This window comes from Sebastes umbrosus, chromosome 8 (assembly GCF_015220745.1).
Source record: "Sebastes umbrosus isolate fSebUmb1 chromosome 8, fSebUmb1.pri, whole genome shotgun sequence".
Lineage (NCBI taxonomy): Eukaryota > Metazoa > Chordata > Actinopteri > Perciformes > Sebastidae > Sebastes > Sebastes umbrosus.
The window spans coordinates 850971-878038 of record NC_051276.1 but is presented as its reverse complement, the minus strand read 5'-3'; the positions used below and the strand labels follow the sequence as shown (position 1 = coordinate 878038).

The 27068-nt window shown below is 44.0% G+C and overlaps 1 protein-coding gene across 8 annotated transcripts in view; it reads right to left on the bottom strand.

Annotated features, from left to right (window-relative positions):
- LOC119492925 (citron Rho-interacting kinase) overlaps positions 1-25519 on the bottom strand; it is a 67282-nt gene extending 41763 nt beyond the window's left edge. For 6 of the 8 annotated variants that reach the window (XM_037777813.1, XM_037777817.1, XM_037777815.1 and 3 more), the window contains exons 1-9: positions 25251-25519; positions 16965-17065; positions 14135-14278; positions 13882-14001; positions 6490-6660; positions 6293-6346; positions 6123-6176; positions 1938-2078; positions 280-405 (exon numbers count right to left, since the gene is read on the bottom strand). In XM_037777813.1, coding sequence (XP_037633741.1) covers positions 280-405; positions 1938-2078; positions 6123-6176; positions 6293-6346; positions 6490-6660; positions 13882-14001; positions 14135-14278; positions 16965-16973 — 819 coding nt within the window. In that variant the 5' untranslated portion in view covers positions 16974-17065; positions 25251-25519. Of the gene's footprint in view, positions 1-279; positions 406-1937; positions 2079-6122; positions 6177-6292; positions 6347-6489; positions 6661-13881; positions 14002-14134; positions 14279-16947; positions 17066-25250 lie in introns of all 8 variants that reach the window. The other 2 variants (XM_037777814.1, XM_037777819.1) reach the window with 2 other exon arrangements.
- Positions 25520-27068: the final 1549 nt, after the last annotated feature.

Below are 27068 nucleotides of genomic sequence, written 5' to 3'. Positions count from 1 at the left end.
TCAAACACAGTCAGATCAACTCACTGAAAGCTCTTGTGTGGGTGTACCATGGCTGTGTAGAGATATTATTATTATTAGTAGTAATTTTGTGCCCTGTGTGTATAAAAATAACGGTTATATAACAGTATATATATACAGAAATAAAAGTTTACATCCAGATCATCCATAAAGATGATACAAATATGATGTAGAATAGCACTTCCTCTGCGCTGATGACAATGAGCTGTGTTTATCTCTCACCTCCTCCTGGGATTATTTTAGTGCTGAAAGGTGAGTTACCAGAATCTTATCGGCCATCTGCTGAATCTGCTGGGCCTTGCTCTGGATCTCCTCCTTCAGCTTAGTCTCCCGGCGCTCCACAATCTCCAGCCTCTTCACCTGGTTCTCCAGAGTCTTCCTGCCATCCTGCACACAGGTAACGCACACATGATGATATACGGCAGCATGTTTAGATCTCATTATTCCCAGTTCATCACAACGGGCTCAGAGAGCCTGTTGGCATTAATGTATGATGGTGTGAGAGGTCACATGACTATTTCCTCTTCTCTGACTCTCCTGTACAAATGACCCTGGAAGCTAATTACCACATTTACATGTCTAGTGCTTGATGTAAAGTGCAAAAACCCTCCTAAAAATAAAGCATGCCAGACACTGCATAAATGAATACATAACAAATACATATCCATGTCTTTATAGGAGGCTTTTATTAAAGCTGATGGTGTGTGTGACATTGACTTCTATAAATAAAGGAGAGAGATGAGGACAGATGTGCCTGCTGGTATCTGATCACTGTCACCATCAAATAAAGGCAAAAAGCCAAAAAATTATCATTAAAAAATGGAGAAAATGTGATGCAGTGCCATATAGGTTACATGCTAGAAACTATTCTGAGCGCTGTACCCCCAACGCGTCAAGCTGGTGCCCTTTTTATGCCCGTCAGACAGCCTGAGTCCATCACTGCCTACAAGGATTTAGAACAACTCTTAAAACGTCCTGTCAGAAGTCAATGTTTAGATGCTTGAAACTTCATATTAAGATTTAGTTTGAAATGTCCGGATACAGGATATGTTTAATCGGAGATGAATAAGATGGTAAATTAAGTGCAGTAAAATAAATAATGCACCATTATTAAAAGGCCTTTACACAGCAGAGCTTTGTTCTTTTTGTTAAATGTAGATGTTAGTAAAATTTAAATTTAGTTTTTCTTATTTTATTCTAACATTTTTAACTATTTTATTGTTATTTTTACTGCTTATTTGCACCAACAAACCAAAGCAAATTCCTAGTGTATACCTGATACACCTGGCTATAAACAAGATTCTGATGTTGCGGGTTTCACAATTCACTTAATGAATTTGGTCTGTAAGAAAAGTGCCCAGAAAGAGTCTGTCAACGTTATAGCAGAAGCAGGAGGAGCCCATCAGGGATTACCGAGCCACTGTTCAGACAATTAGTACAATTAGCTTGATTTGATTAGCTTCATAACACCAGTAACAACAACTGCCTTTCTGATTGTCTCTACAGTGATTACAACAGGACGGTTAGTGAGATTTACACTAATAAAAAAAGCCTTTATCAGCTTAAAGAGCCTTTGGTTTAGTTGGACTCTATTAGGTATTAACTTCACAAACATCACATGAACACAAGTGGATCTGCTGTTCAGATTCTGATCAACTGTGTCAAACATGGAGACTATCTGACATCGTATCATGATATCATGCTATCAGAGCACCAGTGTTTCTCAGAAGGTGCATAAACAACATGTTTACTAGAGAACATCTGGACCCATTGTGCTCAGCAGAGACCCGACACTTTAAACCAAGAGCTCCTTGATGCTGCAGAGCAAAGATGACATGATGAACAGAACAACAAGAAGAAACAGGCAGGAGGCCAGAACACATATATACGCTAAGCTGTGTGTGTGTGTGTGCGTGTACCTCGGTCTCTCGGAGGCGTCTACGTAGACTATCACTGGAGTCCTCCTTGTTCTGCATCCTCTCCAGATCTCTCTCCATGCGCTCTTTGGCCGCTCTCATACTCTGAAGGAGGTCTGTAGCTTCAGAACTGGCCTTCAACGACTACGTGGGGAAGAAAAAACATTATTTACACAAACTAATTCACTAAATCTCATGTCCAGTCTCTGATGCAACATGCCACTGTAGAATGATTACAGTTTCTCTCACTCGCTTTGGCTCAATTCTCCAATGAGAATTATTAAACTATAAACTCTGAACATCTCTGAACAATTAGTTTGTTGTTCTCAACAGATTATAATTTCTCATTCAGTCAAGCAAATTGCACGAGTTTTAGCACGTGTGTGCAAAAGAGTCAGAACAATAACCACCCTCCTCCTAGTGCTCCTAATGGCAGGGAAACAACCAATCCGAGCCCAGGAGTCTCTACAGCAGCTGTCAATCACTGCTGGTGATCAAACAGTCAAACTAGGCAGCGCTTATCAGATACTAATCAATATTATGTTACTGTAGTGACTATTTCTCTCCTCACATGTTGTCAGAAACATATTTTACTATTTAGCTGTAAAAAGAAAGAATTTGTGAAGGCATCTCTTTTTACAGCTAAACAGTAAAATATGTTTGCGGAGGAGGAACCTGATGTTTTCATGAAATATGGTCAAAAATATGGTCCTCTTTCTAGGTTCATGGTGGAGAGGAGGTTGTGTTGCTCGGGCTCTATCTATCTTGACGTGGAGAGGAGGTCGTGTTGCTCTGGCTCTATCGATCTGGCATGGAGAGGAGGTTATGTTGCTCTGGTTCTAGCTATATGGTGTGGAGAGGAGGTTGTGTTGCTAAGGCTCTATCTGGTTAGCGTGGAGAGGAGGTCGTGTTGCCCTGGCTCTACCTATATGGTGTGGAGAGGAGGTTGTGTTGCTAAGGCTCTATCTGGTTGGCATGGAGAGGAGGTTGTGTTGCTCTGGTTCTACCTATATGGCATGGAGAGGAGGTTGTGTTGCTAGGGCTCTATCTGGTTGGCGTGGAGAGGAGGTCATGTTGCTAAGGCTCTATCTGGTTGGCGTGGAGAGGAGGTCGTGTTGCCCTGGCTCTATCTGTTTGGCGACGCCTGGAAGCTGCTTGACATCCTCCTGGATCCACCTTCTCACATATGTTCACATTATATGTATTATTTTTTGTCATATGGATTGTCTATGTTGTATTTTCATTATGTTGTTACTCTGTTCACACGACATCTATTGCACGTCTGTCGATCCTGGAAGGGGATCCCTTCTCTGTTGCTCTTCCTGAGGTTTCTAAAAAAATGTCTCCATGTTAAAAGGTTTTTTTTTGTTAAGTTTTTCCTCATCTGATGAGAGGGTCGCACTGTCAACGACAGAGGGTTTCGTATCCTGTACAGATTGTTAAGCCCCCTGAGGTAAATTTGTGATTTTGGGCTATACAAATAAAATTGACTTAACTTGACATGTACTACTGTCAGGATATAGTTACACTAAAAGTAATTTGACCTACTGAACCTTTAACAGAGAACTTCTTTTACTAACACGTCACTGCTTCTGTCACCCAAGTTGACTTGTGGGTAACACTTAATTTTTACAGGTCTGCAAATGTCATGGTAATTAGGTGATAATTCACAAGTAACCTATTTGAAATTTCTTTGGAATTACTGCCAAATTACATCAATATTTACCTCAACATGTATCTAAAATGACTTTATTATAAACATGATTTAATAATTATATGCTAAACTATCCTCTAATGGTGAAAATAGGGCCCTGAGGCTGAGAAGCGGCTGTGTGCTGCTCTTCATCTGAGGTGGAAAACCAAAACTAATAGAAGACACTTGTGATCACTATGGTGACTGATTGTCTCCACAGATGTAACCTGGTAGCTGACGTCATGATTCAGGGAGGTTTTTAAGACATTTATTATTATTATCTATTCATCTGCAGACATGGAAATAAAGCAGATCAACTAACTTTGTATTATTTTCCTGGAAATGTATTAAATAAATTACCAGCTATTGGGAAATAGTGGAATATAATTATGAAATCATGTTTATAATAAAGTCATTTTAGATCGATGTTGAGGTAAATATTGGGGTAATTTGGCAGCAATTCCAAAGAAATTTCAAATAGGTTACCTGCTAATTTTTACCTAATTACCATGAAATTGACAGACCTGTAAAATGAAGTGTTACCCACCTGTATGCTGATCAGAACTGATGAGTTGACTCTCAGTGAAATATTCATTCTTTTCACAACTTCTGAACATTATTTCATCATTAGAGCCGTCACATGCAAAATTATCTATTCAATTATCACAATCTGTCAGACATACATGTATACTCCATAAATATCTATAACGAGGAGGCATAACTAGTTTGAACTGAACTACAGCAGGTTTTTTCAGTGTTGCAGGTTGTTCTTCTGTTCACTGTATTTGACTTCAAAAGTGAATTTTCAGTTTTTAGAACAGGCCTCTGGTCTGATTTGTCTCCTGTGATGACCCTGCTATCCTGCCTGTGTTCCTCGTGTTCTTCCTGTCTTCTGGTTTGTGATTTGGTTTTTGTTCTCAGTTTAGTTTTTGGTGTTTTTCCGTTGTACTTTGTTTTATCTCAGCCATGGCCTCTGTTTTTGGTTGTTCCTGCAAGATTTGTTTTTTTCACCAGCTTTACAATTTAAAGCTCACTTTTTGTTGAGTCTATCTGTCTGCCTGGTTCGTCTGCATTTGGGTCCACCCTTTAAACTAATACCTTGACAACAATAACTGGTTATGAAGCATGAATGAAGTGTTGTGGTGAGTTTCTACCTTTAGCAGACGTATAATAGAGCTGTGATGTTCCATCAAACAGTTATGACTATTTACACTGACAGTTTAGAGAAAGTTAAGTCTGATTAAATAAATTAACCAAAGCCACTGAGAAGAACTGTAATAACTGCATCAGTCAAAATAAAAATCCTATAAACATGTACCAGTATGATAACAGATATATGAACATGTACCAGTATGATAACAGATATATGAACATGTACCAGTATGATAACAGATAGATGAACATGTACCAGTATAATAACAGATAGATGAACATCTACCAGTATGATAACAGATAGATGAACATGTACCAGTATGATAACAGATAGATGAACATCTACCAGTATGATAACAGATAGATGAACATGTACCAGTATAATAACAGATAGATGAACATCTACCAGTATGATAACAGATAGATGAACATGTACCAGTATGATAACAGATAGATGAACATGTACCAGTATGATAACAGATAGATGAACATGTACCAGTATGATAACAGATAGATGAACATCTACCAGTATGATAACAGATAGATGAACATGTACCAGTATGATAACAGATATATGAACATGTACTAGTATGATAACAGATATATGAACATGTACCAGTATGATAACAGATATATGAACATGTACCAGTATGATAACAGATATATGAACATGTACTAGTATGATAACAGATATATGAACATGTATCAGTATGATAACAGATATATGAACATGTACCAGTATGATAACAGATATATGAACATGTACCAGTATGATAACAGATATATGAACATGTACCAGTATGACAACAAATATATGAACATGTACCAGTAGGATAACCAGTTCTATATGAACGTGCATCACCTGCTCACACCAGGTTATAATGCACTGAATATTCCTATAAGGAATAACTGGTTCAGTGGCTGCTACTAATCAAACTGCTATAGTATGAAATCCTTAAACAACCTCAGAAGAGAAGAGAGTCCTCCCCTGCGGATTATTTCATAAACTAGTCTGCATTGAGTCAGACTTATTCCAGATGTGGGCTCAGTCATATCAGCACCACAACCTCTTGACAGGCTTTACTTTTAAATATTAATTTCTATGAAAAGACAATTGGGATGAAATTATCTTTTTGCTGTAACTGTAGTTTTAAAAAGACAGCCTAATGGTTTTCAGGGTCATAGACCAAATGTGAGTGCAGAGCAGATGAAGAGAGAGAGGGAACGAGGTCAGGGAGGGTAAAGAAGACGTGTACACGCTCATCTGAAAGGCTAAAACGCTGTTACATCTCTTACATCTGGGAGCACAGGCTCATATAAATGATTCATTAATCTTATTCTACCTTGGCGAGCTTCTCCTGAAGGTCCTGGATCCTGGTCTGCTGCTCAGAACTGGTCTAAAGAAGAACAATACAAAGATATGTATCATCCTTTGTTCTTATCCTCCTTATCCAGACATGTTTCATCACCAATCACAGACTGTAATTACAGTTAAAGGAACTTCATGTTCTACCTTCTCCAACTTGGTGAGCAGCTCCTCTGCGTCTGCTTTGCCTTGTTCTTTGACCTGTGGAGATACAGGAAGGACACTCTGAGATCCCTCCTAGTGATGATCAGTAAAGTAGAAACTTCATAATGACTACTAGTGAGTGCTCATATTGTTCCATTGACTTTCACTCTCTCATGAACAGCTCCAGTTCCGGTGCCGACCTTATGCATCCTCTGCTGGTAGTCAGCAGTCTTCCTCTTCAGTTCCTCGCCGCTCTGCCGAGACTCTTTCAGCTCGGACTCGTACAGGTCGCTGCGGCGGCGGGCGGCAGACAGGTCCTCCTCCAGCTGTCTGATGGACACTCTCATCTCCTCCAGCTGGGCGTGATATTCCTGCACAGAGAAGCACAGAAACCCTCAGATAAGATCCATTCTGGCTACACGGAGGCGCTTTATTCTGTTAAAATGACATTGTTTGTTTAGCAGCCATTAAAAGTGCCCTTTTACCAGTTAGGAGAAGTCATTACTGTCTGAGTTAATGTTGTCTGACCTGAACCTGTTTGAAGAGAATGTTCTTGTTAGAAGCCACTGCATCATTTATGAGAATAAACTCATTCATAAGAGATGCTGCTGGTACAGAAGCACATTCAGACCCAACAAGATGAAAATAGGTCGATGGAGGTTATTAAAGGGCTTCACACTCATCATGTCAGATATAGTGGTGGTCATATAGAGACTCTTCAACAGTAGAAGTATAACCACACTCATCATGTCAGATATAGTGGTGGTCATATAGAGACACTTCAACAGTAGAAGAATAACCACACTCATGATATAAAAAGTCAGTGAACAGATAGAGGAATGTGAGGAGCCAGAGTCACTTAATGCACAAGTCTGTTTGCCAGTAATTAGTTACAGCCTAACAGATCTGATTTCACACTCATCATCATCATCATCAGCGTACAGGAGACATGGCGGGGGGGGCACAGGACACATGAGCCTGTCTGTCAGACTAATACAAAGCAGCATCCTTCTGCATCCAGGAGACGGACGCTCAACCGACACAGATCAGGACGAGTGAAGCAGACGACATCAGACATCAGACATGGTGGAACGGCAGGTTACATATATAACCATGAATCTCTGAGTAAAGACACTGTCTCCCTAACCAGTTAGCCCATGGCGTGCCTGCCAACCCCCCTGATTTTCCCTGGAGACTCCCGTTTTTTATCGCCCTCCCGGTTTCTTCTCGGGGTCACAATTCTCTCGTTTTTCGTTATCTTAACCTGTTTCTGGAACTGTACAGCGCATATAATCCCGACTGTTTCCACCCGGACCACTATAGAGTTACACCAACTGTCTTAACCAGACGGAGGGGAGCTGCTCCTAGCCCCCAGGAAGAGCACCGGTCGTCGATCCCAACTTTCGTAGTGGCCAAACGGCGGTACTATAACTTCCGTGTCCGTCACGTGATGCCATCGGGCCCAAAAAGACTTTTGCCATAGACTTCCATTGGGAAAGAGACGTCTGTAACTGAGGATCTTTTAATTTGAGGTGAATCAACTCCCCAGTATGAACACTCTAATAGTCCTTATTTAAAAAAAATAGGTTTTAAAGTTATAAAACGCACTAACAGCTGAATCAAGAGTTATTTCCCTTCCTCCGTTCATGTGAGTGAGACCCAGACCGAGGCTGGAGCGCCAAGCCATGACGACGGCGTGACGTTAGGACCCTGTGACCGAGTCATGTGACCGAGCGGACGCTACTCCACCAATCATCTCGGACGCTACTCCGCCAAGCTCCGTGTACTTTTCCAGACGGAAGTCGAGCCATTTAGGCTTCATGCTCCACTGAGCAACTCTCATAGGATTGAACGGGGCCCCGCCTCCAACGCTGGATCCAGTTCTCTTCATTCATCCATGAGCTGCTCGCGACACATCACAGTGTGCAGTAGGCTTGTCATGGTAGTCGGTGTTACCGGTGTTACACAGTGGTCGGACACACACGATTACATTACGTACCCGCCGTCCCACCGTCGTTTTGCTGTTTTTACAGAAATAAAACCCATTTAGATAATTTAGGCGTATCAGTGCAGTGTTATCAATAGATGGTCGGACGACGGACGCTACAATCTGAAAGTGAATGCATCTTAAGGATGCCTAAGAATCGCCAGTGCGGCCCGGCAGTGAAAGCTGGACCGGAGAGGCCAGACACACCGCCACCCGACGGTAAAGATCAGAGTCAGCGCGCTGCACATGTTGACCGTCATCTTTTTCTTGTAAAATGTCCGGTGTAATCGGTAACACCGGTGATGTCACAAGTTTATTAACCGTTGGGAACATTTCCTCACCGTCACATCACAGCTTGCAGCGCCCAAGTTGGGCTTTGTTCGACGCAGTAAAAAACCAGCGTGGCGCAACCTGCTGGAAATAAGGTGTTTCAGAGGTCAGAGGTCAGAGGTCAGAGGTCAGTGGTGGCGTTGTCTCGTTGTGTCTGAAAGGAGCTTCAGTGAGAGACGGAGAGAGAATGGAGAGAACTAAGAGAAAGAAATACTCAAGTAGGAGCAGAAATAAATAAAAACTGATGAATATTAGTTTATACCAGAGATTCACACAAGTTCACACCAGAGGAGAGAACTATTCTGTTTGCTTTCCTCAGAATTAGAAGTCAAATTAAAAGTAGGTCTATTTAACAAGAATGCTGTTGCAGTGACCTGCAGCCACCAGAATGCAGGAAACAAAGTCTGTGGGGGATAGACCCCCCTCCAGACCCCCGCTATGGTTTAGAACTCCTCCCTATTTTTGATGTCTCAAGGTTGGACAGTGTGGCCGATGGTGGACTTCCATATGTATGTATGGGAGCTGACCCGTGTGGGTCAGGTGAGGGTATGACAGTAGCGGTGTGTCTATGGCCGACCTCACTGATCAACAGCAGGTTGAGAGCTCCTGGATCTCCTGGTACGACCTTTCTTCTCTGGGCTTCAGCCTCTGTGTTTTAGCACTATATCATGTAGAGAATAGTTTCTGAACTGAAAGTGAAACATATCTGAACTGTTTCCGTTATGTGAGCCTGCTGGCTGGAGAGAGCAGAGATAAGTTTCACTTTCAGCAAAGTTCTGTCTGACGACGAGATAAAGTGGTGAAAATATTGTAAATATAGCGTACACTTAAACGGATATAGATTCTGTTGAGGCGAGCCTTTCTTTTAGGAGGCTATAATATGTTTTTCTGCCGTCCCCGCCCACATCACTCCGACCATCATCTACTGTAGTTAATACACCTGCTAGAGAAGTAGCTCATACAACCCCACTTATACACACCTGAACTCTCACTTTAAGGGGGGTGGGGGGGTTTAACGAACAGCTGATGGCGGTAATGCCCCAAGAATAGTAGAGATGCCGTAACAACGGTCAAGAGGATGGTTAGGGCTGCACCATTATGGACAAAATGATAATCACGATTATTTTGATCAATATTGAGATAACGATTATTCAAAGATTTTAGGGAATTTCACATTTAAATAAACAGAGCGCTGCTTTCACTTTCATGTTGTGCTTCATTCCAACCGTCAAAATCTCTAAATGTTCTCCTTTTACTTTGTTATTGTCATCTATAGTGGTTATTTACATAAAAAGACACAATTCAAATGATTAGGAAATAAATTATCGTATTTTTCTTTAAAGGGACTGTTTGTAACTTTTTAAGCGTATAAATCTACCGGGTCGGGATCCCATGCGCGCTCACATATGCGCGCACATTTCCGTGTCTTGTGAAGTGACGGGGCTCCGCAAAGAGAAACGGTATCGTCTCCGACCGGGTGCCGCTGTCTCCCTGCGGGCGCAGTCGGGAAGCGATAACGTTTATCTTCCTGCTTCAGCCCCGGCACCGACCCACTTTTCCTGCCTCAGCCCCGGAGGCTGAAGCGGGAAAAGCCAACACTAGGATCAGCATTGATTCATGGAGAGACCTTCGTCTGGTCAGCTAACATTACTGCCAAGCAGCTGAAATATAGAGTGATATTGTGCTTTTAGCTGACGTGTGTCGCCTCACTGTTTTGAGCGATGCTCCTTCATGTCTATTTAGAGCGAGCAAGCATGAGCCCGACGCTGACTTTCGTTGACTTAACGGCCACAGGTGTCGCTGTTAACAAGACATTCTGAAAGTTACAAATAGTCCCTTTAAATATTTGTTTTGATTAAAATTAGTTTTTCTTATTAGTTAAGTTAAAATTCCCTATGTAATATCTATTTCATATTTATGTGAAAGCATCTCCTTCACAAACAACTGGATTTATTCTAGTTTCTATACTTCAGGCTTACATTTGATCGCATCATGATTAAGGGTTATACATTACCATTACCCAACTGCCCAATGTTCGTTTTTACTGAGTAGGGCTTGAACACACCATAATGTAACTTCCGTTAACGGAGCTCTACAGCTCTGTGCTGTCGGCAGACGAGCCGGTCGCTGTGATTGCTCTGAGCGGCATCATGGGACGTGTCCGATTGAGTTAGTTGTTCCAGATGTTTTAAGGTTGTTCCTCCAAAGCTGATTTCGGACTTACAAATTGCAGCTTTGTTTTCTTCACTCACGCTGAAGAACTTCCACACCGACGACATTTTATGTGTGACGTTACCAACTTTCCTGCTGTGTGCTGACGTAAAACTATCGTGTGGCGGCTGCACGTGTGTGTGACCAGCAAAAAACTGATATATGAATATGAGATTGCTGAAAACCGTCCAGCTTCGATCAGCTGCTGATTGAGTTTTCTATGAGCGGAGCGTTTTAAACGTCAATATCGTACGTAGCCAATCATGTTAATTGACTGTGGGAAGCCCAAATCGTTATCGTGATTAATATTCGATTAATTGTGTAGCTCTGAGAACGGCAAGCAGACATGGCCGTAAATAATGCATGATCGGTCTTCTAAATGTCTCCAACACGTTGTTTGTTCAAAAGAGAACTCTTCTGTCTGCATTCATTTAGGTCGACTAATACAACTTTAAAAAGCAGTGCAGGCCTGTACATCTTTCCACTGTCCACCTGTCCATCTTTCCATCTGTCCACCTGTCCACCTGTCCAAGTTTAACTGTAAACGTGATTTATTTTTCTTTAGGTCCAGTGCACTTGTTTGTGCACACATACGTACACATTACACAAATAGACTGACTCCAACACACCACCAGGACAGAAACAGTGGTTTCAGTTGGTGAAAGTGACTCTTTGCAGGTCTTAATTTGCTTTTTCTTTGGAAATGAATCTCTCCTGTTTGTTGATCCAACACTGTGAGCTTTCTGCATGAGAACGATAAACACTGCAGTCATATGACAGAGCGTGGGAGACAGATGCTTTTCAAGATGAAATGCTGGATTTAGCCGGCGTAAATAAATACCCTGCTGAGAGGCACCAATGGGAACACAGAGCCAGCAGCAAACTATCCCCATCAATGTGAAAATACACACTATACTCTTTCTTTTAATCCTAATCTATCCATAGAGGGGTTGCTTTGGGAACTCCCCCCAGTTATTCACATCCAGTTATGAGGTGCTCAGATGAACCAGTCTGAAGGGGGGTGGGAGGTCTTATGAATATTCCCCTGAAAGGGTTCAGCTTTAACTTGTGTCTGAAGACAAATCTGGACCTTTATTTGGACAACCCCTGGACAGGAGACACAGACTGAGTCGTCACTTTTAATGCACGCCACAAATGTCGACCTAGCAGCCACAAAGTCTCTAGTTAGTTAGTTAGTTAGTTAGTAGCTCTGTGAAGCTGTAAAGTGTCACTCAGCTCATCGAGCTCTGCTCTACATCAACTATTTCTGTAGCTTTCTAAAACAGACAGTCTAACAGTCCTGCAGCAGCTGGCCAGTTGTGTGGAGGTGACAGAGTAGACAGGATTTGACTTTCTCTGTCAAACTCTCTGTTTTCATTTTTCCATTTCCGTCACTTCACATGCACAATCGAGAGCAACACCATGAAAGCCTTCGAGGAGAGACTGTCCCAAAGTGTGACCCGGTATTATCCCCATTTAGACAGCAAAGACACGCAGCCACAGAGGAGACAGGTCCGGCCGGCGGTGGGATGTAGGCCGGCTTTTTGACCCAGCTTTGACAGCTATAAATTGAATGCATCCTGTAACTACAACACAGCTTTACTGATGCGGGTAAGAGTATGCACAGTATATGATATTAAATGCAGATTTTTAAAAGCAGACCCAAATGCTACGAAGCTTCGACCGTTGCCATGGTATTCAACCTTCAAATCAGTATTTGAATGCTTTGTTTTTAAATTTCTTTTAATTTTTTATATATAAGTATGTAATAATAATATTTAAAAAATGTATAAATCCCAAAATACCCCATGAAATAAGGAATAATCCCACAACATTCTTTGTTATTCATATTCAATATTAATTGTTATTGGTTATTCTCAGATGGATATGGCTGTTTGGCACTGAAACGGGGGAGATGGAGACAGACAGACAGACAGAAGAACACGCCGCGCTGCACCGCGAAGCACCGCGAAGCACCGCGAAGCACCGCGAAGCACCACGAAGCACCGCGAAGTTTCAAATACCTTCAGTTATTTCTCACCGAAGCTTCGAAGCCCAATAAATGATATTGGGGACAGACCTACAGATTTTCATGACTTCCTCGCAAATAAGAAGTTGTCTTCCTCTAACACACTAATCACTCATTCCAGTAATGCTGTGTATGAGCCGAGGCCCCAGCACCTCATCACGACAGCCTGCCCACTGCATCAGTGCTCTCAACACTCGTAGGTATATGGCTCTCATCACCATGGCAACCACTGCACAATGTATTCAGTGCTTGGTAACCAGCAGCTCTAGTGTAGGCTGAGAAAAACAGGTTGCTTCTCTTTTACCTTTCTCAACACAAAGAAATGGTGCACGATGCCAGGAGGAGGAGGATTGTTCATGCTCTCTATCTGTCAGTAGCGGCTTAATTCTCACACACACACACACACTGATCACATGTGATGTCAGTAATGAAGGGCTGTGTGTACAGTAAAGCTTGTCTGTTCCAGAGAGATTCACTGAGCTGACCCAGCAGACTCTGGATTCACTCTATATTTAACTGAGTCTGGTGCCTTCACCTGCTAATAAACAAATCAACTTTAAATGAGTTTATTCATTCATTGATTATTAAGTGAATTCACTCCTAAAACACTGAACATCTTCACACTGTAGATAAACTGCATCATTCTACTATTGTAAAAAGGTTCAAGGATTAAAAAACATTTCCATCAACAGGGTTCTACATTGAAAGGCCTTAGTGAACATCCATACAGAGAGCGCTGGATCCCACCAGCTGCTCCATCCCACTGACACTATGAAAATTATACTTTTAACCTGCTTCTCTTTTCAGAGATCATTCTGTTGACATGTCTGACTGATGCATTGCAGCACAGTTTCCCATCACTGCTCAGAAACACTGAGCTAAAACAGGAAGTGTTCTGCCACCTTAGACAGATCATTTCACTTCTTTTCTGTCCACAACAACCTGCTTCAAGAGTTGCATCAGTGATTGTAATGTTAGCCCACATTACTAGGAGTCAGTTTAGTGTATATGATGACAGCCAAGATGGCGTCCTACCTGCTCCTTGATCTCTTGGAGCTTGTTGCTCTGCTCCCGGATGTCATGGAGGAGCTGCAGAGCTTTGTCGTCCTCCTGTGACACCTCCATACGAGCCTGCTCCAAACTGCGCTTCAGACTCTGAAACCAAGACAGACATTATTTTCAGTCAGTTCAAGCTAAATACAAAATCCTAATCACTAATTGTGCACACAGACATGTGAAAACAGTCCCTGTGTGTGTCCACCATCTAGCTCCACTCATAGCGACTCACAGTGCATTCTGTGACGTAGGTGGCAAGGTCCTGTTCCAGGATGGTCCTCTGGGTCTCTGAGGCCTTCAGCTCTATATCCTTCTGCTGCAGCACCGACTCCAGGTCAGACATCTTTCTCTGGACAAGTGAGATCTCCTGTTCAACCTGGAAACAGGAGCAGAGCATGGACCTCACGTTTCTCTCACACTTTGGTGCCATTTTATGAATGTCAGGGCCCATCGATAGGAGGAGATATACAGAGCATCACAGTGAAGCTGCCTGGCTAACTCAAATATGAACAACAATATTAGTAACAATACACTGGTAATGTGTGTGTGTGTGTGTGTGCGTGTGTGTGTGTGCATGTGTGTGTGTTTGTGTGTGTGTACATGTGTGCATGTGTGTGTGTTTGTGTGTGTGTGTGTGTGTGTGTGTGTGTGTGCAAGTGTACAAGCCTGCACTTGTTTGATGGCACATGTCAATGGTAGCAATTGATGATACAGTTAGATGTGTCATTACAGCATTACAGGGCCTGAGGAGCATTTGGAAAGCAGACAACCAGCAGGGCTGGCAGCACCGCCACAGCAGCACTCAGTGTATGAAAGCACTAACACACAGTCAGTATTCACACACATGCTTATAACAAGACACTAACAGCAATGCTAACATCCTACTGGAGTCCAACATCAGTGCTAACAATCACTTTTCAAAAAGAGTTCCCATCTCCAGCACATTGAAGAGCCAGATGTTGTACAGTGGTCTGACAGTAGCATACAGTAGGTTAATGGATTATAGGAACAAACACTTATTACTGTATACTCTAACTCAGTTCATATTTAATGCTTGCAGATTTTTGCACTGCAACAGGCCAGTGATTCTACAGCATCGTCATCATTCTGAGCTCATGGAGGTGACGTTATGGCATCAGACAGATTCACTTCCCACCAGCAGGTTACCTTTTAAATACCCAGCTGAAATCTTACAACAATAAACTTGAAAAAAAAAGTTTGGAAATTTGTGTTTGGTGGATTATTTCTCTGTTGTTACAATGCAAATGGTCATTGTATTTTACATCGTTGGAAAGCCTGTTAATTTACCTTCACAATGATGTCCAACTTGTAAGGATCATGCATTTGTGGGATGAGCTGCACAGCTGATTATGTGGGGCTGCCAAGTAAAATTTGCCAAAATTCTGTCACATGCTAAACACTGTATTCTCCTGCTATGCTGACTTTTGCACCGATGGAGTAACAGCTTTTGGTGGGGGCAGTGTCATGGTGTGGGGGGGCATCTCCCTCACTGGCAAAACAAGGCTTGTAATCATTGAAGGCCATCTCAATGCAGTGAGATATCAAGATGAAATTCTGCAGTAAGTGGCGATCCCATATCTCCACAATCTGGGACCTAACTTCATCCTCCAAGATGACAACGCTCGCCCCCACAGAGCCAGGGTTATCACAGACTACCTCCACAATGTGGGAGTAGAGAGAATGGAACGGCCTGCCAAGAGTCCAGACCTCAACCCAATTCAACACTTGTGGGATCAGCTTGGGCGTGCTGTACGTGTTAGAGAGACCAACACAACCACACTGGCTGACCTGCAACAAATCCTGGTTGAGGAATGGAACGCCATCCCACAGCAACGTGTGACCAGGTTGGTGACCAGCATGAGGAGGAGGTGCTAGGCTGTTGTGGCTGCGTATGGATCGTCCACCGCTACTGAGGCTCCTGACGTCGGATTAAATGAATAAAGTGTAAAATAGCCAATATGTCTTGTTTGTTCCTTGTTACTGATAGAGAGTTCAATCATCCAATCCACCAAACACCTCAAAACAAGAGTCAATACCAACAGGAGAATACTCTGTTGGCAGAGAATATTGGAAAATTTTACTTGGGCGCTCCCCACATAATCAGCTGTGCTGCTCATCCCACAAATGCATGATCCTTACAAGTTGGATATCATTGTAGAGGTAAATAAACAGGCTTTCCAACCATGTAAAATACAATGACCATTAGCATTGTAACAACAGAGAAATAATCACCCAAACACTAATTTCCAAACTTTTTTTTCTGAGTTTATGAGCAGAGTTTGTGCTTGTTGGATCTAAATGTGTGTGTTTATGGTGGGATGGAGGAGGTGAAGTGGTTCAGCTAACACCACAGCACGCTGCTGGGTGGGACGTACTGAACCACATCCTGATTACATGTCTGAATAAATATAGTCAACACGTCATGTTTGAATCCCACCAACCAGCCAGTAGAGCAGATCCACCAAAACATCATCTTTACCACATCCAACTGTAAAATCAACTCTACTCTACTGATGAAGGTCATTATTTGTTCTTTTTGTATCACCAATAGAAACAACAGGTATTGTTGTAAAAAGGTAAACGTGGAGGGAGAAGAATAAAGAGATCTGATGCTCTCCAGAACAGCGTAACACCAGGATGTCGAATGCATCACTGATGTGTTGAGTCACAAACAATGTGAAGTTGTTGTTTTTAATGTGAAGTGTTTCAACATTCAGATTAAACCTCGCTCTCCACAGTTTGTCCACTGCATGGTCAAAATCATGTTAATACTCTTTTATTAGTATATATTTATCTGCAGTCGTTGTACTTTCACTTCTAATTTTACACCATGTTGTTTTGTGCTCAATCACACACCAGAAGGTAAAACTGAACAGATCCATGGACGGCTCCATTTTCGCAACTAGTCAGAGAGTGAGGTGGAATAGTACGACACATAAACACATACACACATACACACAGAGAGTCCAGCTGAGCTACAGCATGGAGGCAAACTGACAGACAGAGGGCTGCTTGAACTCTTACCATGGGAAGAGTAATACCTGTGACATGTGGCCGGCTGGCTGCTTTTTGCTGTTTGTAATGAAGCTTTTCCACAGGAGACGGTCTGATATAGAGAGCTGAAGGATGTGGACTCACTAATCTGGAGTAGAGGAGAGGAGAGGAGAGGAGAGAGGGAAGAGAGAGGATGAAGAGAGAGAAACATGATGGCAAACAACCCAAGGGCTGTCTCAATGCTCTTCTGCTAAAACACTTTCCTCTTATTATCATACATTAGACTCTGTCACTCTGTCAGTTCGAATAATGAACCTGACAACATGTGTCGCTGATGCATGCTATAGACTTCATCAATTCAAATGATTACCTATCAAACAGGTAAACCAGGAACATCCAGGTCACAGTAATCAATCAATCATTACTAATAACACCTAATCAAACATGCTCAATGCTCTGTCAATGGTAAACAGTGTATTCTCCTGTTGGTATTGACTCTTGTTTTGAGTTGTTTGGAGGATTGGATGATTGAACTCTCTATCAGTAACAAGGAACAAACAAGACATATTGGCTATTTTATACTTTATTCATTTAATACACCGTCAGGAGCCTCAGTAGCGGTGGAAGATCCATACGCAGCCACAACAGCCTGGCACCTCCTCCTCATGCTGGTCACCAACCTGGTCACACGTTGCTGTGGGATGGCGTTCCATTCCTCAACCAGGATTCGTTGCAGGTCAGCCAGCGTGGTTGTGTTGGTCACTCTAACACGTACAGCACGTCCAAGCTGATCCCACAAGTGTTGAATTGGGTTGAGGTGTGGAACCTTGGCAGGCCGTTCCATTCTCTCTACTCTCACATTGTGGAGGTAGTCTGTGATAACCCTGGCTCTGTGGGGGCGAGCGTTGTCATCTTGGAGGATGAAGTTAGGTCCCAGATTGTGGAGATATGGGATCGCCACTGGCTGCAGAATCTCATCTTGATATCTCACTGCATTGAGATGGCCTTCAATGATGACAAGCCTTGTTTTGCCAGTGAGGGAGATGCCCCCCCACACCATGACACTGCCCCCACTAGAAAGCTGTTACTCCATCAGTGCAACAATCAGCATAGCGTTCTCCACGTCATCTCCATATTTTGACCCTGCCATCCAACTTTGGCAGACAGAACCTGGACTCATCACTGAACATGAAATTCCCCCACATGTTCAGGTTCCATTGTCTGTGTTGTCGACGCCAGCGCAAACGGGCCTGACGGTGAAGGGCAGTCATTGAAGGCTTCCTGGTAGCCTTATGAGAATACACTCTTTACCATTGGCAGAGCATTTTGGAACATTTTTCTTGGGCGCTACCCACATAATCAGCTGTGCTGCTCATCCCATAAATGCATGATCCTTACAAGTTGGACATCATTGTGAAGGTAAATAAACAGGCTTTCCAACCATGTAAAATACAATGACCATTAGCATTGTAACAACAGAGAAATAATCAAACAAACACAAGTTTCCAAGCTTTTTTTCCCCAGTTTAGTAATATATGCTCTAATACCAACAGAAACATTTAGCAGTGAAGGACTGAGTACTTCTACCATTTGTACTCCATGAGAGGGAGATGTGCACACACAGATAGATAGATCTATAGATAGATGGATGGATGGATGGATAGATAGATAGATAGATAGATAGATAGATAGATAGATAGATAGATAGATAGATAGATAGATAGATAGATAGATAGATAGATACATAGATAGATGTATTGATGGATGTATTGATGGATGGATGGATAGATTGATAGATGGAAAGATGGATGGATAGATGGATGGATAGATAGATAGATAGATAGATAGATAGATAGATAGATAGATAGATAGATGGATGGATGGATGGATGGATGGATGGATGGATGGATGGATAGATGGATAGATAGATAGATAGATAGATAGATAGATAGATAGATAGATTTGTGTTGTTCTTAGGAGAAACATACTGCGCTGACCATATTCTAGCTTAGCAGAGACTATAAATAGGCTGCGTGTGTTCACACAACAGCCTCTTTTACCACCGCTGGATATATTTGGCAGCTTTTGTGATCAGGAGGCAGGCAGGAGAAGGAGCGACGGAGGGAGGAGGTCTATTAAAAGCAGAGGCTCACCTCCCACTCCTCCTCCCTACAGTAACACACTCAACTCAGGCTCCACCAGCAGGAGGATTCTAGCTCTTATTACTGGTTGTCATTTATAAAGTCTGTTGTTATACAGTTTATTTCGGTGTTTTTGACTGGGCTCTACTGTGTATCCTGTCTGTGAGCAGCAGGACAGAACCATCACATCTGTGTCAGAACACAACGCTGAGCAGACGCTGCAGATGAACAGCAGATATCAGGAGTCTCTGGAGATGATTCTGGTTAATATCAGAAACAGAGTGATGTAATCATGGTGCACGGAGGGTCATGTGAGGGCTGAGCTGTTCAGTGACACACAGAAGGTGCCTCACAATACTGCTGTTATCCCAGTTTCATCAGCATGACATGATGCAGGAGCAGGTGGCTCATCATGAGTGATGATAACAAAGTGTTAGCTGAGGTAATCTTTCTCCAGAAACCTGCAGCCTGTAAGCCACCACATCAGTAGTTCCTGTGTGTTGCTCTGAAACCAGGAGGCAAGCTGGTTAGAGGAACCATTTTATGTCCCTGGTTCATGTCTCCTGGTGGCTCTCAGAGCTCCAACCCTTCTATATGTGCTGAGACACCAACAACGCTGCATGCTTTAGTGTTGTATACGTGTTAACAGTGTGGAGGTCTACAGCAGCAAGCCAGTGGTAAAGCTGCTGGTTACAGGCTGCCGTCCTAGCAGGAGGCACAGATGGGACTAAGATCTGGCTGTCTTCCTCTCAGACTCAGTGCTAGCTGACTGCCCATAATGAGCTGAGCTAACAGACTGTACAGCCGGGCCCCTCCTCTGCAATAATCAGCTCTCTGAAAGCAATTACTAACAACTATACTTTCAACAACTCATTACAGGTACAGAAGAGACAGGAGAGAACACTGAGCTGGTCTCTCTGTGTTGCACAATATTTACATATTCTTGTTATTGAACCGAACGTTGACTGATGATCATATGTTTGTTAGGAAAGCAACATAATCAGAGTATCTGCACTCACAACTACAGTTTGTTTATGAGCTCATCAACACGAACACTCAAAGGAACGCTGGCTCCAAGCTCAGACCAGCAGCTCTTCCTCTTCATGGGTTGAATAATGTGTGCTGCTCTGTGAGTCACAGTGTTGCTCTACATTCAGTCTACAGACTGACCAAAACTAACCAGATCTACCAGAACTACCACAGCTACCACAGCTACCACAGCTACTGTACCAGAGCTACCAGAGCTACTGTACCAGAGCTACTGTACCACAGCTACCACAGCTACTGTACCAGAGCTACAAGAGCTACTGTTCCAGAGCTAATGTACCAGAGCTACCACAGCTACTGTACCAGAGTTACCAGAGCTACCCTACCAGAGCTACTGTACCAGAGCTACCACAGCTACTGTACCAGAGCTACCAGAGCTACCACAGCTACTTAACCAGAGCTACCACAGCTACTTAACCAGAGCTACCACAGCTACTGTACCAGAGCTACCACAGCTACTGTACCAGAGATACCAAAGCCACTGTACCAGAGCTACTAGAGCAAGTAGAGTTACCAGAGCAACTAGAACTATCAGATCTACTGTACAAGAGCTACCAGAACTACCACAGCTAACAGAGCTACCAGTGCAACCAGAGTAACCAGAACTACGAGAGCAACCAGAGAAACCACAGATATCAGAACTACCAGAACTACCACAGCTACCAGACCTACCAGAACTACCAGCGCTACCAGATCTACCAGAGTACCACAGCTACCAGAGCTACCAGAGCAACCAGAGCTTCCAGAACTACCACAGCTACCAGAGCAAGTAGAGCTACCAGAGCAACCAGAGCTACTGTACCAGGGCTACCAGAGCTACCAGAGCTATCACAGCTACCACAGCTGCCAGAGCAACCAGAGCTACCAGAGCTACCAGAGCAACCACAGATACCAGAGCTACCATAACTACCACAGCTACCAGACCTACCAGAACTACCAGCGCTACCAGATCTACCAGAGTACCAGAGCTACCAGAGCAACCAGAGCTCCCAGAACTACCACAGCTATCAGAGCAAGTAGAGCTACCAGAGCAACCAGAGCTACTGTACCAGGGCAACCAGAGCTATCAGAGCTATCACAGCTACCACAGCTACCAGAGCTACCAGAGCTGCCAGAGCTACCAGAGCAACCACAGATACCAGAGCTACCAGAACTACTACAGCTACCAGAGCTACCAGATCTACCAGATATACCAGTTATACCAGAGCAACCAGAGCTCCAAGAGCAACCAGAGCTTCCAGAACTACCATAGCTACCAGAGCAAGCAGAGCTACCAGAGCAACCAGAGCTACTGTACCAGGGCAACCAGAGCTACCGGAGCTACCAGAGCTATCACAGCTACCACAGCTACAAGAGCAACCAGAGCTTCCAGAACTACCATAGCTACCAGAGCAAGCAGAGCAAGCAGAGCTACCAGAGCAACCAGAGCTACTGTACTGGGGCAACCAGAGCTACCAGATCTACCAGAGTAAACAGAGCTACCAGAGCAACCAGGGCTACAGTACCAGAGCAACCACAACTACCAGAGCTACCAGAGCAAGCAGAGACACCACAGCTTCCTGAGCAACCAGAGCTACCAGAGATACCAGGGCTGACCAGAGCAACCAGAGCTACCACAGCTACCACAGCTACCAGGGCAACCAGAGCTACCAGAGCAACCAGAGTAACCAGAGCTACCAGAGCTGCCAGAGCTACCACAGCTTCCTGAGCAACCAGAGCTACCAGAGCTATCCCAGCTACAAGAACAACTAGAGCAAAAATAGTAACAAGAGCTACCACAGCAACCAGAGCTACCAGAGTTACGGGGGCTACGACAGCTACCACAGCTACAAGAGCAACGAGAGCAACCAGATTTACCAGAGATACCAGAGATACCAGGGCTGACCAGAGCTACCAGAGCTGCCAGAGCTACCAGAACAACCAGAGCTCCCAGAACTACTGCAGCTATCAGAGCAAGTAGAGCTACCAGAGCAACCAGAGCTACTGTACCAGGGCAACCAGAGCTACCAGATCTACCAGAGTAAACAGAGCTACCAGAGCAACCAGGGCTACAGTACCAGAGCAACCACAACTACCAGAGCTACCAGAGCAAGCAGAGACACCACAGCTTCCTGAGCAACCAGAGCTACCCCAGCTACAAGAGAAACTAGAGCAAAAATAGTAACAAGAGCTACCACAGCAACTAGAGCTACCAGAGCTACCACAGCAACTAGAGCTACCAGAGCTACGGGCGCTACGACAGCTACCACAGCTACAAGAGCAACGAGAGCAAACAGATTTACCAGAGCTACCAGAGCTGACCAGAGCTACCAGAGATACCAGGGCTGACCAGAGCAACCAGAGCTACCACAGCTACCACAGCTACCAGAGCAACCAGAGCTACCAGAGTAACCAGAGCTACCAGATCTGCCAGAACTACCACAGCTTCTTGAGCAACCAGAGCTACCAGAGCTATCCCAGCTACAAGAGCAACTAGAGCAAAAATAGTAACAAGAGCTACCACAGCAACCAGAGCTACCAGAGCTAAGGGGGCTAAGACAGCTACCACAGCTACAAGAGCAACGAGAGCAACCAGATTTACCAGAGATACCAGAGCTGACCAGAGCTACCAGAGATACCAGAGATACCAGGGCTGACCAGAGCAACCAGAGATACCAGAGCTGCCAGAGTTACCAGAGCTGCCAGAGCTACCAAAGCTACCACAGCTACCAGAGCAACCAGATCAACCACAGCTACCAGAGCTACCACAGTAACCAGAGTTACCTGAGCTACCAGAGCTGACCAGAGCTACCAGAGATACCAGGGCTGACCAGAGCAACCAGAGCTACCAGAGCTGCCAGAGTTACTAGAGCTGCCAGAGCTACCAAAGCTACCACAGCTACCAGAGCAACCAGATCAACCAGATCAACCACAGCTACCACAGTAACCAGAGTTACCTGAGCTACCAGAGCTACCAGAGCAACCAGCGCTACCAGAACTACAAGAGCTACCAGAACTAACAGAGCTACTGGAGCTACCGCAGCTACCGGAGTTACCAGAGCAACCACAGCTACCACAGCTACCAGAGCTACCAGAACTACCACAGCTACTACAGTTACCAGAGCTACCACAGCTACCAGAGCAACCGGAGCTACCACAGCTACCGGAGCTACCAGAGCAACCACAGCTACCAGAGCTACCAGAACTAGCACAGCTACTAGAGTTACCAGAGCTACTAGGGCTCCTGTATGGGCTGTAGTCAGCACTCAATCACACACCTGTTGTAGTATTGTTGTGGCACCGATTTTCTCTGAAAACCAGCTCACAGTCCTTCTACCAGCTTCCATCCGTCAGCCCATCCTCTCATTGTCATGACAACAATAAATTAATAATACCTCAGTCCTTGGTTTCCTGCTAACCACCACCAGATTAACCTGTGCCCAGAGCTACCAGAGCTGCCAGAACTACCAAAAGTACCACCACCAGATTAACCTGGGTCCAGAGCTACCAGAGCTGCCAGAACTACCAAAACTACCACCACCAGATTAACCTGGGTCCAGAGCTACCAGAGCTGCCAGAACTACCAAAACTACCACCACCAGATTAACCTGGGTCCAGAGCTACCAGAGCTGCCAGAGCAACCAGAGCTACCACCACCAGATTAACCTGGGCCCAGAGATCCAGAGATGCCAGAGCAACCAGAGCTACCACTACCAGATTAACCTGGGCCGATCCCTAAATCAATCTGATCTTAATATTACAACAGAGCTGCATTATAGGACCATAAATCATGCATGTGAATGTCTGACTGCATTTAAATACACATTAATAGACTGTTTTACAGTGACTTTTAGAGTAGTTAGAAACACAGAGGTTTAACTAGCGGCTTGAAGGTGCTGCAACAGGAGTTTCTTCTCCTGATGGTTGATTCATCAGGACAGAAATAGCTGCATTTTGTTGCATGAGCTATTAAAGGAAAAATCCACCCTGAAATGGTTAAAAAAGTGGAACGTGTTGCAATAGAAGAGGAGTTAATCCGGTTAACTAAAGCCACAGATAGCCTTTATTATCCCTCAACTCTCCGGTGACATCTCTGATGCATGGCGACCATCCTACATACTGTAACAGGGGGGTTAAAAACAATGTTAGTTTTCACTGAGCTGCACCTGACTGCTGCCACTGATGCATTAACCAGAATATCACAATTTATAAAAGCACGCTGGGCACTTGAAAAAATCCAGTCCATAGTTATATCACAAATCCAGATGACAAAGAGGATCAGTGTGGGCTTCTAAAGGAGGCTTCTGGGAAAATGACACTTGAGGAGATGGAGCAGTAGAGCTCTCTCTCTTTCATCACATGATCTCACATTAGCAGTGACAGATGTGGTGGTTTCTCTTTGGTCTATCTGGTGTGCCTCCACCAACAGATCCAGACGTGACTAACCATGTATATGATGAACTTATAAAGCATGCTCCCCATTAAGCTTGAATCACATTATCTGGTTGGTGTGCATAGGAATATATAGACTATATAGACCAGCACGATGTCTCTTTGGTCATTAATATTCTGTCCTGTCAGTGCTGTAATTCGTGATCCAGCTGAATAGGCTCCAGAACGAAGCAGCGAGCTTCCTTCACCTCTCCTCCACCCTCGGCTAAACCTGCTGTTACCATAGAGATACTTTCCTCCAACCACAGCCTTTATCCTGTCAGACTTTTTCACTCTGACTTTGTCATTTCAGCTTTCTTTTCTGGACTGAGCTACTACAGCACCATACCAACTGAAAACCCTAAAGAATAGACATTCAGATGAACTTTGTCTCAGAACTTCCTCAGTGTTGGTAGAGATTTATCAGCATGCAGCGGTCTCATTATGATGGTGATATCCATCTGTATGAGTGTATCAGCTACAGTAAGCACAGCAATGGAGAGAGACGAGCAAACAAAGACACAGCATTTCAGTGTCGTGACCAAGAATAGCTCATTCCTGATAGACAAGATACAGCTGCTGCATGAGCTCGCTGCTCCCAGCGAAGCATTCTCATCACTCTATGAACCCTCTCAGCTGTCAATCAATCAGTCAACATGCTGACTGTAGCAGTCCAGAGCTGCTGGTTTCACCCCCCTCACCCGTCCTTATCTCTGATAGTAAAACAGCACTTACTCAGAGACGGCTACAGCTGGCAGCTTGTCCACGCAGCTCCTCAGACGCGGCGGCAGCTCGTCGTCCAGTAAGCCCGTTCATGTGGGGTCTCCCTGGGAAGCCACCAGCCAGAATGAGAGCTTCGCTGGTTCATCAGACTGGGGGCTGTCATCCTCGCTAGGGAGAGAGAGATGAGCTGTGGCAGGGCAGAGAGCTGGAGGCAGACTGAGAGGAGAGAGGGAGGGACTGGACCATTACACTAACATGCTATTGTAGAGTAATGCAGCAGAGCGGTGATCACATACTGTAGAGAGTGAGAGGAAGCTCCCACCCTCTCCCTCACCCTCACCACCCCCCCAACTCTCTCCTCCTCTCCCTGTACTGCAGCAGCCGTCACTAATCACACTGATGGATGCTGCGTTAACAGTCAGCTCCTAACAATCTACTGTACCTTTATGTCAGTTACTAAAAACTGAGATCAGTTCAGAGGCTGGAATTAGACTGAAGCTACAGATATCACATTAAACTAGAAAACCTCAGGAATCCAACGGTAACCATGTCATGCTTGTTGGTAAGGAGGTTAAATAACGCTTCAAAGTTGGGCTAAACTCCGAAAGACTGTCATGTCCATTTTCAAAGGGGTCCCTTGACCTCTGACCTGCAGATCAGTGAATGTGGGTTCTATGGGTACCCACGAGTCTCTCCTTTACAGACATGCCCACTTTATGATAATAACATGCAGTATAAATGTGTTATTGTGTCCTATCTTAAAATGGTGTGTTTGAATATTTCAGGTATACTGGGGTCCCTAAACAGTGTTGAATTCCATACATTGGGTATCACTGTAAAGCTGAGACTCTTGTGGATCCAATGAGCCCAACTGTATTCATGTGTGATGATGTTAGTCCCCATAGGAGACATTTCATTGACCTCACTATATAAAATGACCTGTGGTGATCTCTAGGATAATCACAGCCTCAGGAAACTTTACAGCCATAAAGTAGAGACCTAGAGCATTCAGATGATGGATGGATCAAACTAGAGACCTAGAGCATTCAGAGGATGGATGGATTAAACTAGAGACCTAGAGCATTCAGAGGATGGATGGATCAAACTAGAGACCTAGAGCATTCAGAGGATGGATGTATGGATCAAACTAGAGACCTAGAGCATTCAGAGGATGGATGTATGGATCAAACTAGAGACCTAGAGCATTCAGATGATGGATGGATCAAACTAGAGACCTCGAGCATTCAGAGGATGGATGGATCAAACTAGAGACCTAGAGCATTCAGAGGATGGATGCATCAAACTAGAGACCTAGAGCATTCAGATGATGGATGGATCAAACTAGAGACCTAGAGCATTCAGAGGATGGATGGATCAAACTAGAGACCTAGAGCATTCAGAGGATGGATGGATCAAACTAGAGACCTAGAGTAATCAAAGGATGAATGTATGGATCAAACTAGAGACCTAGAGCATTCAGAGGATGGATGCATCGAACTAGAGACCTAGAGCATTCAGAGGATGGATGGATCAAACTAGAGACCTAGAGCAATCAGAGGATGGATGGATGGATCAAACTGGAGACCTCAAGCATTCAGAGGATGGATGGATCAAACTAGAGACCTAGAGCATTCAGAGGATGGATGGATCAAACTAGAGACCTAGAGCAATCAGAGGATGGATGTATGGATCAAACTGGAGACCTCAAGCATTCAGAGGATGGATGGATCAAACTAGAGACCTAGATCATTCAGAGGATGGATGGATGGATCAAACTAGAGACCTAGAGCATTCAGAGGATGGATGGATGGATCAAGCTAGAGACAGAGT